The sequence below is a fragment of the Vulpes vulpes genome, chromosome 12 (assembly GCF_048418805.1).
Source record: "Vulpes vulpes isolate BD-2025 chromosome 12, VulVul3, whole genome shotgun sequence".
NCBI lineage: Eukaryota > Metazoa > Chordata > Mammalia > Carnivora > Canidae > Vulpes > Vulpes vulpes.
In genome coordinates, this window is record NC_132791.1 from 88,169,474 (window position 1) to 88,185,196 (window position 15,723).

The following is a 15,723-nucleotide window of genomic DNA, read 5'->3' on the forward strand; positions in this document are numbered from 1 at the left end:
ACAAACAAACAAACAAAAAAAAAACAAAAAAACCCCAAGACTTTGGGATCCACCTTGGGAAGTTGGGAGAATAGAGGCTTTTGTGTGCGTGTTATATATGAGCATTTCTGGACTGAACCACACTTCCCGCAGCTCCCACTGTGCTTAAAATGCAGACAGAAGGACTTCCAGGTGACGTGAGCGTGCCATGCTGTCGGCACCAGCCCCCAGAGGAGCAGTGTATTTGTGATAAAGTTCAGCATATTCAACGAGATGCCCTTAGCAAATAAAAAGGATGGAGGAGAAAGGAAAGGGTTTCTAGTAGTGAGGCTTGGCCAGAGGTGAGCCTGCGTGAGGAATGGGAAGTTGCCGTTCCCGCCAGCAACTCGATCGCCACAGACTGTGATGATCGTACTTCCCTACGGAACAAACACACTTCATATATGAAGCCTGCAGCATTCTGTGCATTTACATACACACTCTACAGGGTTGTCTAGGTAAAACTATCTTGTAATTTCTTTTCAAAGATAATTTATAAAGAAGAATGATTTTTTCACCTGACTTTAGAATCTGATTCTAAAATGAGACTTCACATTAATAGTCTTTTCTTGCAACTTGAGCCTGTTGGGTTTGGGGGCTTTTAGGGAACATGTTTCAGACTGTTGTAGATATGGGAGTGGGAGACTGTAGAGGGCAGGGCTCAGGGCCAGAATGTAGAGGAAGCAGCTATTCATATTTGAGCCTTATTAGTCCGTTTATTTGCTCTTACAGAGTTAAGTGCAGTTGACCTTGGAAGAATTTGCATATAACTTTTGACTCCCCAAAAACCTAATAGCCCGCTCTTGGCTGGAAGCCCTGCCAATAACATGAGCACTTGATGAACACGTATCTTGTATGTCACCTGCATCTTACACCTTATTCTTATAGTAAACCTAAAGATAGGAAGACGACCATAAGGGAAAATACATCTGTGATACTGTAACGATATTAAAAACCCACATGGAAGTGGACCCATGCAGTTCAGACCCCTGCTTCTCAAGGGCCAACGGTTAATTCATTGTGTATTAAGGTATACATAACGGAGGTTTTGGAATGAGAACAGTTTTGGTTTTTTTTTTAAGGCATCTTTTGTGGTGTTTTCTTAAATTTAGAATTTAGAATTTGTAAATAAAATTTAAATTTGTTTAATTTTAATTAAACAAATTTAATTAAATTTTTAATTAAAACAAATTTAATTAAATTTTAATTAAATTAAACAAGTTTAATTAAATTTTCTAAAATTTAGAATTTGTAAATAAAAAATGTGAATTTTTTTTGGATAATGTGTTATATTCTCTTAGGTCATATGAAATTCATTTAACTTGATTGGTAAAAATAGAATGTACTAGCAGTGCTGGGATTGTAGGGCAAATTCTGGCTTACAGTGTTTTTGAAATTACTGCGATAGGTAATCATGAAGGCTTAATTGCTTTGTATTTAGGTGTCCCTCCGACTTGGAAAGAATTTTCATTTCTTTTTTATTCTCATTTTCCTCCAAATTTTCATTTATATTTTAGTTAACATATGGTGTATACTGGTTTCAGGAGTAGAATTCAGTGATTTATCACCCAGGGCTCATCATGAAAGTGCCCTCCTTAATGCCCATCCCCCACCCACGATCTTTAGAGTCTCGATCTTTAAAGAGTCTTAACGGTTTGCTTCCCTTTCTTTTCCCCCTTCCCATATGTTCATCTGTTTCCTTAAATTCCAGAGTGAGATTATATGGTATTTGTCTTTCTATGACTGATTTTGCTTCGCACCATACCCTCTATCTAGTTCCATCCACATTTTTGCAAATGGCAAGATTCCATTCTTCTTTTTTGTGGCCAAGTAATATTCCATTGTGTATATATACCACATCTTCTGGAAAGAATTTCTGGAGGAACTAGTTTTCTTAGGACAGTTTTTTATATCTTGGGTTCTTTAAAGGAATTCAGTTATTAGGTATTAAATTTTTTAGGACCCTTATGCAAGATATATGTATTCTTACTGTGCTACGTATTTTGTAGTATGTAGGTTCAGCTATAAATAGTACTTAAATTTATAATCATATAATTCCTACAAAATTAATGACAAGATTAATTGCTGTGGGTGAATGTGCATTTATAAATATCGTGATATTTTACAACTTTAATTAATGCTTAAAGTTGTCACATTAATTCCTACAAGTTCTATATCCAAAAAAAATTATAAAGATTTAGCTTAAACCACATGCTGCCGCTCCCCCCCTCCCTGCAAGAAAATGATAATAAAGTACCTCGGGATGTTTACCTTCGAGCTAGGTTACTTCCCTATAAAGCATCCAGCAACATTTTTGAAAAGATGTTTCCTTTTCAGTTTTTATTGTTATGTTGGTTTTGTGTAAAAATTGTTCCTGACTCAAGGCAGAACTGTAAAAGTCAGTCCTGCTTATATTAGACTTGGCAAAAAATGCTTACCACTATCAAAGTTTTAACAAGTATCTTGACAAAGAATAGCCAGGACTTAATCCTAACCCACGGACCACTTTCCAAACCATACTTCCTGACTAATCTGTATGTTTTTGTTTTGTTTGCCTTATTTCATTCTTAAATTTTTTTTTCTTTAAGTCATTCTTATATTCTTGATCCTATTTTCTCTTGTGCCTTTAAATCCTGAATTTGCTTTTTATTTGGAGGTGGGGGCTCCATTCCTTCTGGAACTTTTCTTTCTCTCACCACATTGCAAACTTGGAATCCAGAGTAGAACTAGTCATGGAGCATTACCAGCCAGTGTCCTGGCTTTTGCCCTTTGTTATCAACTGTGTCTGCAAGACTGATTAGTAATTGTTATTAATTGGGAATCTGCATAAACTTAAAATGTGGACATCTCTACCCAAGAAGGGATCACCAGCTGCTAAGTGGTTGGCCACTTTCACCAGTAATTCATTTTTTCATCTATGGCAAAGAACAGATTTTGGTGATTAACTACATTTGTACTACAGTTGTCTGACAAATTTCTGGTCTGTATGACCCTGAAAACTAATTTATTGGCAATTTTTAAAATACTTTATCTACCAATTATAAATTTAACTCCCTCCGAGATTAGAGGGTGGCTTTGCTCTTGTTGCCTCTTATGGCCGCCAACACCATTTGCCCCCAGAAACCCAAGTAACACTCCCCAAAGTGCCTTGGAGACAGACAGCCTTAGCTGGGTCCTCTCCCCAAAAGGGGAAGAATCCAACAGTGAACTTTTACTGAAAACCTGGTGTCTTTTTCTGGTTAAGTCAACTGACTTTAGTCATGTTGAGGAACACTGAATATTCCTTACTCCTCACTGAATTAGCAGGTAAGAAATCACATCTTTAAGTATCTAAAGCTTTAAGTCTAAGTCTGCAAGAATTCTTAACAGTTGAATACCCAATACCCACATCATCCAGAGTAGCATGTCCAACACAATCCTCATTTGCTTAGAAATTACCATCGCTAGTTAGGTCATGAACAGCGTAGGTATCGGTAATCTTTAAGGTAAGGCAGTATTTTCCCCGTTAAGTTTTTAGAAAATGTCTTGCTAACTGCCGTTTCATTTTGAATCCTTTTTCCTCAGAAACCCACAATCTGCCAAAGCAACCTCCACTTGCCCTCGCAATGGGACAGGCCACACAGTGTCTAGGTCTGATGGCTCGATCGGGAATCGGATCCTGTGCATTTGCCACAGTGGAAGACTACCTACATTAGCTATGCATTTAAGGAGCTCACACGTCTATTGTGGCATATAGTCAACATGGAAGTAGACCAGCTCTGCTGATTTGAAATTTAGATTTTTTTAATTATGTACTGGGGACAGGTTTTTGTCGCTTTACATTGCTTCCTAGTTTACAGCATGATGCAAATGATTTTCTAACTTGGTGTTAGGAGAAATTATTTTCCATCTTTGACCTCTTAGTTGTCTAAGAGTTAAATATTACTGAATTTCAGACGTTCAAATTGATCATCACAAATCCTTTAAAACAATGACCTAAAAGAAACCAAAAAATCCTGCCGCCTTTGTTTGGGGGAGAGGGGGGAAGGAAACAAGAACAAGTTGTGTTTGTGTTAGCATGTGGGTGATGTAAACTTCAAATCGGGAGATGCTCCAACCCCCGCTCCCATCTCAGCATTCAATCAGTGTAACTTGCAAAACGCATCAACATCTGACAGTTTGAATTTATAGTGTTGATGGAAGAAATCATTTTTAATGTGTACTGTAAAACTTGAAATACTCAGGAGCTGAGTGAATATGTCTGTTGCTACTTACAATCCCGACCTGTTAGTCCCAGTAGTTTCGTTTTAACATGGTCCTTTTCAGCTTTGTTTCCTGTTTAACTACAGACGACTTCTGTCGTAGACTCACAAGTTCAACTGTTGTATTATAACAGTATTACATGTCAACAGTGTGGTTATGACCTTTATTTATATAAAAACCAAATATTTAGTCAATTTACCGTGTCTTAATTTAATCTTTGTACACCTTCCATTTTTAAGTGCTTAAATGAGTACTATATTGCAATAAAAATGTAGTGATATAATTAACCAGCCATTAAAAATTTACTATTACAGATACTAGAGTGTCAGCTGAGTTTATATATAAGGTGCCCACTTACTTCTGATTAACATGAGATTAGAGCAAATACAATGAACGGTTCCTACTCTAGATCAGAGTTCTACAACCTAAGACTCCCTTCAGTGTGTCGGCCTCTCTGCATTAGGGTCAAGCCTGATGCTGTGGATGCTGCAGACAGAAAACAGGAAATTATCTCCTGTTTTGGTAAAAATTAAAATCTGGCACGTGGCCTTCCCCTAAAGCAAATCCTCCAGAGCAGTTAAACAACACTTAACCAAGATAACCATATCCTGTGGTTGACTATTAACTGTACATAAGGCTCGAGTTTTAAGGAATCTTTATTATACTCCAATATTGCACTTTCAATTGCTTCTTCCCTCCTGTGTTGTATGAAACAGAGTCTCATCAAACATCTGCAAGATGAAGGCATCTGAGAGCTGCCCTTGAAAGAACGGTCACCGTCCAATTCCCTGGCCCTGCCCCTCCTGCCGCGCACCCAACACCACGGGGTGGGAGATGGGCTTTCAGTTATATAGAAAGGAATATAATTCCTTTTAAACGGTTTCTTCTTCCAGTGTAGCCCTCAAAGATGACAAGACACAACTGTAGTCTGGAAGGATGACATGTGATGTGATGGTGGGCTTCCCCCAAAAGACCAAGGATTTTTGCAGTGATTTACAAACGATTTATTAGACTTTCAGAAAAATGAATTCTTTAAACCACATAACTAAGTTCTATATGTACAAGTTATCACTCTTCATTTAGCTTTACTACTTAGGAGTTTTCATCTTTCTGACCATCCACCGTCTTTTAAACCTCTTGGCATTTTGTTTTCTCTGGGTTCCTAAAACAGAAAATGTTATGCAATAAGGATATTAAATACAAAATTCTCAAGAAATAATTCAAAAGTTTTCAAGTTTCTATGAATATAAATACTAAAATTTGGTCTACTAAATCAGATTTCATAGTAGATATATGTACAGACCACACCGATCTATTTTTCAGAAACAACTTTAGCATATAAATATAGGAGGCATTATAAGGAAAAAAAGCTGATGCGTCAAGATTATTTACTGTCTCCTTAAAAAAGAATATTTTTCGATATATAAAAAACTAAAGCGGGATCTTACCCCAAGCATTATTAAGAAACTGGACCGCAGCCTTTTTCACTGGTAACCTCTTATTTTCAAGAGACAGGAATTTATTTACTAGAAGAAAAGAGAATTATTTATCATTTCTTTGTTTAATTTGCAATAAAATAAAAGAAACTGTGTTAAAGAAATTACCAGTAGTTCTGTTGGTTCCCGGACCATACAAAGATTTTTGTATAAAGGCCTTTGCTGCTTGTTGCCTTGAATCTCTCAGATCTTGATCTTTCAGCCTTACAGCCAAGTAGCTTTTATTCTGGCTGGTGACCAACACAAAAGGTCAGAATGAGCAAGTCTGAAAATGTGCTTGCTTTGAAAATAAAAGGCATTTTTGTTACTTCAAAAACTGAAAAAACTCCAGGTCCTAATTTTGTATATGCACAGATAATGAATAAATCACAGGGCTACAGGGCTATTTGACTAGAAACAGACCACCATTTTTTCGTAGGTAAATATTTTTATATAAGTATCAGAACTGGTTTTCCCAGAGAAGATCTAATTGGAAACTATTCCTAACTAAAATCTTTCTCCATTTAAGCTCATGTTTTCACCCTCTCCCGCTACCTTTACATCCTATGTGAAAAGACTCTCCTTACCCAACAGACTGTATTTTTTGTACTTTTTCTTTAGTGTTCTTGGAATCCCCTCCTTTTTCATAGTCTTCACCACTTTTCTTCTTCAAATTAGCTAAAAAATCGAGTTTTATTTCTAGTTAGTACTTCTGTAAAAATAAGGCAGGAACATTTACTGGAGTTTACTTTAAACATCCACTCTACCAATTTGGATGCAATTTTTATTTACAAGAAACTGACAACAGACCCAAGCTATCCTTGGGGCCAAGCCTATGCCACACTCTCCTAGGGCCAGGAACATCTGGCTGCAAATATGTGCAAATGCACTTGATACTTACATAAGTTACTTAAATTAAAATAGTTCATACCTTCTTTCAACTTTCCTGATGCTTTCTTTATGCTAAGGAAAAACAAAAATACTGATTGGTACGGCACATAGCAAAGATCACGGATTACACAATTTCATCTGGCTTTACAAATAAGATCTCCCCCCTTTCATTACCAACATCAATTTTTTACCTCGGCTCTTTAATCAGTTTTGGAAAGCGAAAAGTCCCTCTTGATGCATTGCTCCCAATTCCCAGGCTAGTACATACGAGCATGGGAGCACCTCAGAGCGTGAGCTGTGAAAGCTTATTAGCAGACTCAACAGAGGCAGACTGCTGTGGTTAACAGGTAAAGACTTAAGTAAAAAATGAGCTATATAACAATATTCAAACAAAGTGAAAGAGGTGGTAGGACAGCTTCGTTCTACTGGGAGAAATCAAAGGATTAATTCAACAGTTGCACAAATGCAAAATGGAGACAAGAATGAGACTCGAGGGATACTGGTCAAAGGGCGAGACCAAGCTGATAAGACAGGAAGGAGTGTCCCATACAGAAGCACTTGCACAGTAGAAAAGCTATGCGGAGGAGGAGCTGATGGGGTGGGCGGAGCAAGAGAAGGAAGAGGTGACATTTGAGCTCGGTTTCTGAAGAGGAAAGGGCACTACGCCACCAAGTGCATTTGTAGGTTTAGTATGTTCTGGATCTGCCTAATTTTGGAAACGTTCTTCTACTGAAAATTTGATAACAGCAGCCTAGGTAAAAAATACAGGACTATTAAACTTCTGAACTTAAAAGTATTTAGAAAAAGCAAAGGGCAGGCAGCCCGGGTGGCTCAAGAGTTTAGCGCAGCCTTCAGCCCAGGGAGTGATCCGGGGGTCCTGGGATCAAGTACCCTTGTTGGGCTCCCTGCATGGAGCCTGCTTCTCCTCCTGCCTGTGTCTCTGCCTCTCTCTCTCTCTCTCTCTTACGAATAAATAAAATCTTAAATAAAAAAACAAGAGCATTAAAAAACCAAATATCTGGAAATCTAAATGCATTAAGGTTTGACTTCACGGGATGAGAAAGAGGACGACGGCAGCATTCGCCTTTAACCACTCACCAGAGGGCAAAGCTGCTGAATGACCCGAGAAAGGAAGCGGTCGTAGCCCAGGCAAGGACGGGACCGGGCGACCCTCGGGAGTGGTGGACGCACGTGGGCCGCTCCACTCAGTGCTGTGTCCACACGCTACTTTATTCCCCACCACCCACCCTGTGCTCAGCACACGCATCCACTGACCCAACACCCTGGGGTCCGCGGCGGAGGAGCCGAAATCAGCCACGGGAACGCACACGCGGTACACGCCGCCAGTGGGCCCAACGCCCTCCACCTTTCCCACCGACTTCAGAGATGTCTATTTTTTTAAAGGTTTTATTTATTTATTCATGAGAGACAAAGGGGAAGGGGGGGGAGAGAGGCGGAGACAGGCAGGAGGAGAAGCAGGCTCCATGCGGGGAGCGGGTCTCCAGGACCACGCCCGGGGCTGAAGGCAGCGCTAAAGCGCTGCGCCACCGGGGCTGCCCTCAAAGACGTCTGCATGACAAGAACGTTGTGTTCCCGCTCCTACTGCATCGGACTCAAATACACGTGCGTACCTCACAGGCAGGTGTGTGGGGCAAGATCCGCTACTCACTCAGTCTGTCCGGCTGCAGTTAACTTCTCTAGAACGTCCTCTGGAAGTAGTTTTCTTTTCTTTGATAAAAAAACGTTTAAAAATTAATGAGCCGTGAAGGACGGGACAGCACGCCCGCCCTGCTGCTCAAGATCCCGATTCCCAGGACAGCCTTCCGCGGGACTCACGAGCTGGGCCCCGCCCCCCCGCCCGGGCCCCGCCCCCCCGCCCGGGCCCCGCCCCCTCGCCCGGGCCCCGCCCCCTCCGCGCTCCCGCCCCTGGAGCCCCGCCCCCTCCGCGCTCCCACCCCTGAAAGCCCCGCCCCCCCTGCGCTCCCACCCCTGGAGCCCCGCCCCATCAGCGCTCCCACCCCTGGAGCCCCGCCCCCTCCGCGCTCCCACCCCTGGAGCCCCGCCCCCTCCGCACTCCCGCCCCCTCCGCGCTCCCACCCCTGGAGCCCCGCCCCCTCCGCGCTCCCACCCCTGGAGCCCCGCCCCCTCCGCACTCCCGCCCCCTCCGCGCTCCCACCCCTGGAGCCCCGCCCCCTCCGCACTCCCGCCCCCTCCGCGCTCCCACCCCTGAAAGCCCCGCCCCCTCCGCACTCCCGCCCCCTCCGCGCTCCCACCCCTGAAAGCCCCGCCCCCTCCGCGCTCCATCCCGGCCCCGCCCACCACGCGTCAGTGCGCGCGGCCATCAGACTCCGCCACGCCGCCCTCGGCTCCCGAAGTACCTCGCTTACCCCTCGCAGCAGCCGGGCCGGACACGGACGCCGCCTCGGCGACGCGTGGTGGCCGGGCTGTCGCGGTGGGCGGGGACGGACGGGAAAGACGCCCGGCCTCCGCCACTCGGCCCCACCCACCCCCGCCCTCAGCCGGCGCACGGCGGCAGCGCCCCAGGCCCCCGGGCCTCGGCCCCCGCCCTCCACCCACCTTCTGTTCGATGAACAGCTCCTCGCGTCGCTTCCTCTTCTCCTTCAGCAGCGTCTTATCCCTGAAAGGGCGACACGTGAGCGGGGCGGCGCGCGCGGGGCGGGGCGGCCCTCCCGGCCGCAGCGGGCTCCGCACCTGCGCACCGACTCCCGGACCCGCCGCTCCTCCTCTCGAGCTTCCGCCTGGGCGCTGGCGAAAGTCAGCTCCTCCGGGGCCTCGTCGTCGAGCTCGTCGTCCCCGTCGTCCCCGTCCTCATCGTCGTCCTCCTCCAGCGGCTCCGCCGCCGCGCCGCTGCTGGGCTGCCCGAGCAGCAGGCCGTGCTCCGCCCCCTCCTCCTCCTCGGAGGCGGGCTGGCCCTCGTCCACCATCGCCGACGCCGGGGTGCGGGACGCGCGCGGTCGGAGCTGCACCATGGCCCGCGCTGCGCCCGACCGTCTAGCCTCTGACGCGGAAGCAACGCGCAAGCGCCGCGTGACGTGTAAAGCAAGGGACGTGAGTTGCGTCGCGTCGCCCCCTGCGGATGCGGAGGCGGCGGCGGCGGAGGCGTGTGCGCATGCGCAGAGCGGGGATGGGCGTGGCCTAAGGAGCGCAGGGGCGTGTTTCGCCCCCTCCCCTGGGAGGTTTCCCCGCGCGGGCAGCCGCCGGCTCCTCCCGTCCTGGCGGGCCAGACGCCCGGGTCGGGATGGGGCTCGCTTCCCGGAAGGCAAGGGCCACCGCGAGGCCTCCTCCACGGGGACGCTGACGGGCGGGCCTACTAGGTGCGGCCCAGTGACCCAGAACCGGTGACCACCCGCCCGGTGACCTAGCTCCGGGAGCCACGTGCTGGCTGGTTCCTTGTTGTTTTCAAGATTTTTATCTATTTATTCATGCGGACACGGAAAGGCAGAGACAGGCAGAGGGAGGAGGCGCTCCATGCAGGGAGCCCGACGCGGGACTCGATCCCGGGACCTCGGGGTCACGACATGAGCCCCCAGGGGCCGCACCACCCGGTCTTGTTAACCTTAAAAAAGTAAGACTACCTGCTATTTTACCAGCGAAAACGGGGGAGTATTTAGAAAAAATAGTCGCCATCCCAGGCAAGGAAGCTGTTGGCAGCACCACAGGCAAACGAGGGACTGGGCCGCCCTTCCGAAGGGCTCGGTGTAACCGGGGCCGCTGGGTGGACGGGCTCCTCCTCGGGTGAAGGAGCCCTTCCTCCGCGGGCAGATGCCGCAGCGTGCACCCACCGGGTCCGCCGACCCTTCCGTGGATTAACGGCAAGTGGTAGGGACGCACCTGAGGGCTCAGCGGTTGACCGCCTGCCTGCGGCCCGGGTCATGATCCCGGACTCCCTGCCGGGAGCCTGCTTCTCCCTCTGCCTGTGTCTCTCTGTCTCTCATGAATAAATAGATAAAATCTTTAAAAAGTCGGGGGGGGGGGCAAGTGGTAGAGCGTGAGACCTCCCCCTGCAAACTCCAGTTTAGTGAGATTGCCCCTTATTAATTTTCACATTCGATCTGATGAACCAGTATTTGTAGATTTGGCTCCATGCGGGGAGCGGGTTTTTCGAAGGGAAAAAATGAGCTATAGCAACAGGACATGCTTTTCGGTCTTTCTGGCACTGATGGAAACAAGTTGACAGATGCAGGCTTCAACAAGTGCCCAGCACCAAACATGGGCTTGGCGACCTCTGCCACCACCTGCCCCGGGACTGTGCACGCCTGTTCATCACCAACACCCCTCCCTGACAGCTGATCATCTGACTCCCACCTTAGGATATAAGCCCCATGAGAAGAGGACCCTACCTGGGGCCCTGCTCTAACCCCAGGACCCCAACACTGGCTGGTCCAACGCAAACCCTGAACCTGAAGAATGACTCCACCGTGACTCAGTGACCGCAACCCCAGCGCTGCTTCTATCCTCCCATCCCCCAGGTAGATTCCACTTCTTGGCATGCACAGCCCTTCCTGATCTGTTTGTCTTCTCCCACCTATTATACAACATGAAATGACTCATCAGTCTCTGAACAAACCAAGCTGCTGCACACATGCAGTTGTACATGCTGTACATCCTCTGCTGACACTCCTCCACATGGAACTATTTATACATCAAGAACTGCCACCCAGGCATGGTCTGAAAGCCTTTCAAGCATGTTAACGTCTACCCCATGCCTGCTCCGCCATCTCTAACTGCATTCTCCTCTGAATCTTGCACAAATTTCTTTCTTGTAGTTTTCAACATTGTAAAATAGCTTACATGGGGCACCTTGGTGGCTCAGCAGTTGAGCGTCTGCCTTCGGTCCAGGGCGTGATCCTGGGGTCCCTGGATCAAGTCCCATGTCGGGCTCCCTGCCGGGAGCCTGCTTCTCCCTCTGCCTGTGTCTCTGCCTCTGCCTCTCTCTCTCTCTCTTATGAATAAATAAAATCTTAAAAAAAAATAGTTTACACAATAGTTGTTCCAACCACTCTGAACCCCTTGAGGGTAATGTCCATTATCTTACTGATCACTTTATTTCTAATGTCTATCATAGGTCGACATTCAGTAAACATTAAATTGTCACATACAGTTTGTATTTTCAACTTTTTCATCTTCTCTAACCAAAACATGAACAAAAATGGCACAGCACAAAAACCCACCAACCAACAAAAAAGTTGCTGGTACCAAAAGCCCAGGATGAGGAGTTGCAAAGGAACAGTTCTGAAATACTGGGGCCTTGGGCAGATGGAAAATTACAGATTAAAAATATGCTTAGACTCACCCAGACAGTGTGCTGATTTTTACCAGTGTTAACACTAGGCCAGTGTTTGAATTTGACTTTGAGAAGCGCAATGATGATGGTATTTCAGGTAGAAAAACTGTATTAGAAGAGGCCCCCTCTGTGTAAGTGCCTTGACCTACTCAGCAAAAGGTGAATCAAGCCCTCAGGAGCCCTATGCCTTGTAAGTTACGAACATCCCCACTCTGCCCAGACAAAGAACCTTTGGGATTTATTAAAAGTTGTGACTTGAAAAAGCAGTGTTTTATGTGACCGTGTCTTGCCTACTTTGACAAAAGCCAAGGGTGTCACATTAAATGCAATTTTGTAAAGGGGCCGAGGCAAGATGTGTCATCACCCAGGGAGCCGACCTGATCCAAGGGACCCAGGTCTGTGTGGCTTCCCTACGCTGTTTACTAAAGGCCATTCCTCCCAGTCAGGCTGGACACCAGGCATTCCAAGGGCCTAGGGGCTGCATTAGGTGGTGAGGCTTGAGCAGAGAGCTGCATTCTTACGAAACTCCAAGGTATTATCAGCATAATTGTTTATAAAGTGGGGGAGGAAGGGAAACCCTTCTGAATTCAGTGGGAAAGCCTGGTGGGCCTGGCAGGGACCATATGCTTCTGTGTTTATGATACTGGGAAATAGACAACCATCACCCATCACCTCTCACTGTCCTCGTGGCTGCTAAGGAGGCCAGCCCTCAATTTTAGGCAGCTGTGTTTATCCTTGGAGTCCATATATTTGCATCATTTTCCCATCCTGATTTTCTGTCTTGATGCTCCTTTTTTCTTCCTTCCTTGCATGACTTCTGTCAGCTATCTCACACACTATGAGGCAATGCAGCCGAACAAGGTCAACGCTAAAAAGGAAAAGCCTCCCACAAAGACATCTCTTGGGGGGGGTCAGATCTTTATACAATAAATGCCCTACTGTAGAGAGTGATTTTATTTTCCACCACAACTTGGCAAAAATCCGAAATACCAAGGTTTTACCCCTATACTTCTGCATCCAGATCGAAACAACACAATCAGGATAGTTTTTTCAAAAGATAATCTAATCACAAAATGTTTCCAATAGCCAACCAAACACATAGGAGAGATCTTATGTTTAAGTTCACATGAAAGAACATGCATTAACCTGGCTGTTCTCTGACTTCTCCTAAGAGTGTTTGCTATTGTTGCTTTACTTAGCATCAGGTGGGATTCCAGCCAGGGAATCCGATGGTATTTCTAGATTTTCCAGTATTTAGCTCACGGTCCCCACGATCAGTTCTCCTCTGTGTGTGGCCCAAGTACTTAGACATACTACAATTTCTTCTTTCCCCAGGACAACTAAGAAACATTGCCAGTTTCATGAGGAGCCAGGGCTTCAGGAAGAGTGGTACCACATGGCCCCTGGAAATGAAACCTGAAAGAGGACAAATAAGCAGTTAGAAAAATGAACGTACTACCTTGGCGAGTCCCACGTGTCTCAGTTACATCCAAAGCAAAATCCAAATGCTCACCGATACAGTATTATGAGCTTTGTTCCCACAGTTTTCATCTAGTTTCTGACAACTCTAGATGTAGATATTTCACTACGGGTTGATTCTGGTGTTTGAGGGAATTTAGGAAAGCAATTGCCTAGAATTTAGGTGCCATACACAAGAATTTTATTTAAGGGGGAGGGGAGCCATAATTGTAAAATTCATTTTGTGACTGTATGGCCAACCTTGTAACTGGAGCTGTAAGTTTTCCAAAATCTATATATTACATTAGAACAGCATTCTCATGCGCTGAGGACACAAGGAGAAAAATCTCATGCACCAAACATACCAGGAACATTTTAGCTAAATGAACAGGGACTCTTAAGCCATCTGTTTTTTTTTTTCCCCAAGATTTTACTTATTTATTCATGAGAGACACAGAGAGAGGCAGAAACATAGGCAGAGAGAGAAGCAGGCTTCCTGCAGGGAGCATAATGCGAGACTGGATCCCAGGACCCTGGGATTATAACCTGAGCTGAAGGCAGACACTCAACCACTGAGCCACCCAGGTATCCCCCATCTGTTGGGCTTTATGAATGACTTACAGTCAGAAAGTAGAAAAGACCAAAGGGGACAGAAAAAAAAAAAAAATAATTGTTGCTTCCTTCAAGGAAAAACACAACAGGGACCAAAAAAAAAAGCCCAACTCTGAATGCAGGATTCAAAGGATACTATGAAAGCAGGATTTTTCTAGTGATTTCAATATTCATATTGTAGATTCTTGACACAACACAGATCATGAACACCTAAGACCTTAAATACTCTTCTCTCTGGATAAAGTGCCACTAATGGACATCCCCAACCAACCAACTCTTCTGCTATCTATGGTACGTTCAACACTGGCTACCAGAAAACTAGTCTCCTGCACAGTGAGAGCCCCTTGGGGACTTCCCCAAAATTATAGCCAGTCACAGAGAACTTTTAGGGAATTCCCAGAGGTCAGCTTTCCTCCCTAAGAAAGTGACTTCTGAGTGTTCCTTTCCATGTGCATCCTTCTTCCACTTTACAAGAGCAAGCCATACCTCTCCCCTATATCTTACAATGATGCCTTAAAGCAGAATGTGAAAATGTATGGGGAGTCAGATCAAGGGACGTTTGCAACGTTGGTGTAAACCTCAGCAAATAAACAGGTTCGAGAGAGTGGGTGACAATGCATCTGTAGACAAGTAGAGCAATTTCATTCTTGCTTTTAATAAAAGAGAAAGTGGGTCTGGTCTGATAAGACTGTCCATGAACAGATCACAAAATGTGATACAAAACTACTCTGTGTGTTGTAGCATATAACTTGAAAAGAGACCCAAAACCTGGGTGGCAATGCCATAATAAAATTCCTTTCCTGCCCGGGGAATTGTGTGGCTCACATTCTCAGGACCCATGTCTATAAAAAGTAAAAGCTAAGAATTATAATTGATGTTGGGAAGATGAAATTTAGCTTGGCCAGTAATAATCTAGCCTGCCCTTCCTTGGACCAGGTAGACTAGGAGACACAGATAGAGCCAACTGCAAATAGGAAACAGTATTTCTTTCCCCAGGATGAGTTCTGAAGTATCATAACAACCCCATCTTTGAGTGACTACTGCTTTTTTACTCACGGAGAAATTTTCTCTAAAATCATAAAGTATCAGAAACTGCTTTTAGAAATTACAGCAGTGAAAGATAAATGTGCTTGGAGAACCTACGTCACTTTGCCGCCGAGCAGCAACCTTGATTTCTAACCCTGGGGCAGAGCTTCACACAGGCGTGTCTGGGCACAGTGTTGCACATCCACCTTCGATGTGCGGTCTCCAGGGAAACAAGACCCTGCACTGCCAGCCACACTGCACTGGACTCCCACACAGCACTGCTTGCTGTTCAGTCTCCCAAAAATGGCTTCATTTAAATTTCACCTAAATTCCACCTTCCCTCCAAATCCTATAAGAGCACCTTTTCCTACATTTGGGAACACACACCATGTTCCTCTGGGATGCAGCTTCCCTCATTTACAGAGAGCTAGGGTAGACCTGATCTGGTGACTGCAGGTGGATTGGGCTAGAACTACGTGAACTCTGTCTCCTTCCAACACTCATCCAGGGACACACAAAGTAATCTGAAAAATTCACGGCCTGTGCATCTATTAAGAGATGCATTTGCAATACAATTGCACTTTTATGGAATTATTAATCAGAATTTACCATTCACTTATCGTCAACAGCCATACCACAAATTACTATTAGTGACAGTTCAATCTGGAGGAATTCTTTTAATAAAGCATTTTTTAA

The 15,723-nt window shown here is 45.5% G+C and overlaps 3 protein-coding genes across 4 annotated transcripts in view; 1 reads left to right on the top strand and 2 right to left on the bottom strand.

Moving 5' to 3' along the window:
* RANBP9 (RAN binding protein 9) overlaps positions 1-4,577 on the top strand; it is a 93,858-nt gene extending 89,281 nt beyond the window's left edge. The window contains exon 14 of the mRNA XM_072729104.1: positions 3,583-4,577. Coding sequence (XP_072585205.1) covers positions 3,583-3,713 — 131 coding nt within the window. The 3' untranslated portion in view covers positions 3,714-4,577. The remainder of the gene's footprint in view (positions 1-3,582) is intronic.
* A 663-nt stretch (positions 4,578-5,240) lies between these two features.
* Positions 5,241-9,896, bottom strand: NOL7 (nucleolar protein 7). Its single transcript, XM_072729108.1, has 8 exons — positions 9,339-9,896; positions 9,204-9,264; positions 8,296-8,354; positions 6,667-6,698; positions 6,323-6,413; positions 5,865-5,986; positions 5,709-5,786; positions 5,241-5,422 (listed from the first exon to the last, which is right to left on the bottom strand). Exons 1-8 carry the CDS (start codon positions 9,614-9,616, stop codon positions 5,349-5,351), a joined length of 795 nt encoding a protein of 264 aa, XP_072585209.1. The 5' UTR covers positions 9,617-9,896; the 3' UTR covers positions 5,241-5,348.
* A 1,768-nt stretch (positions 9,897-11,664) lies between these two features.
* Positions 11,665-15,723, bottom strand: part of SIRT5 (sirtuin 5) — a 38,068-nt gene continuing 34,009 nt past the window's right edge. For both annotated transcript variants that reach the window (XM_072729105.1, XM_072729107.1), the window contains one exon: positions 11,665-13,347. In XM_072729105.1, the coding sequence (XP_072585206.1) occupies positions 13,272-13,347 (76 nt within the window). In that variant the 3' untranslated portion in view covers positions 11,665-13,271. The remainder of the gene's footprint in view (positions 13,348-15,723) is intronic.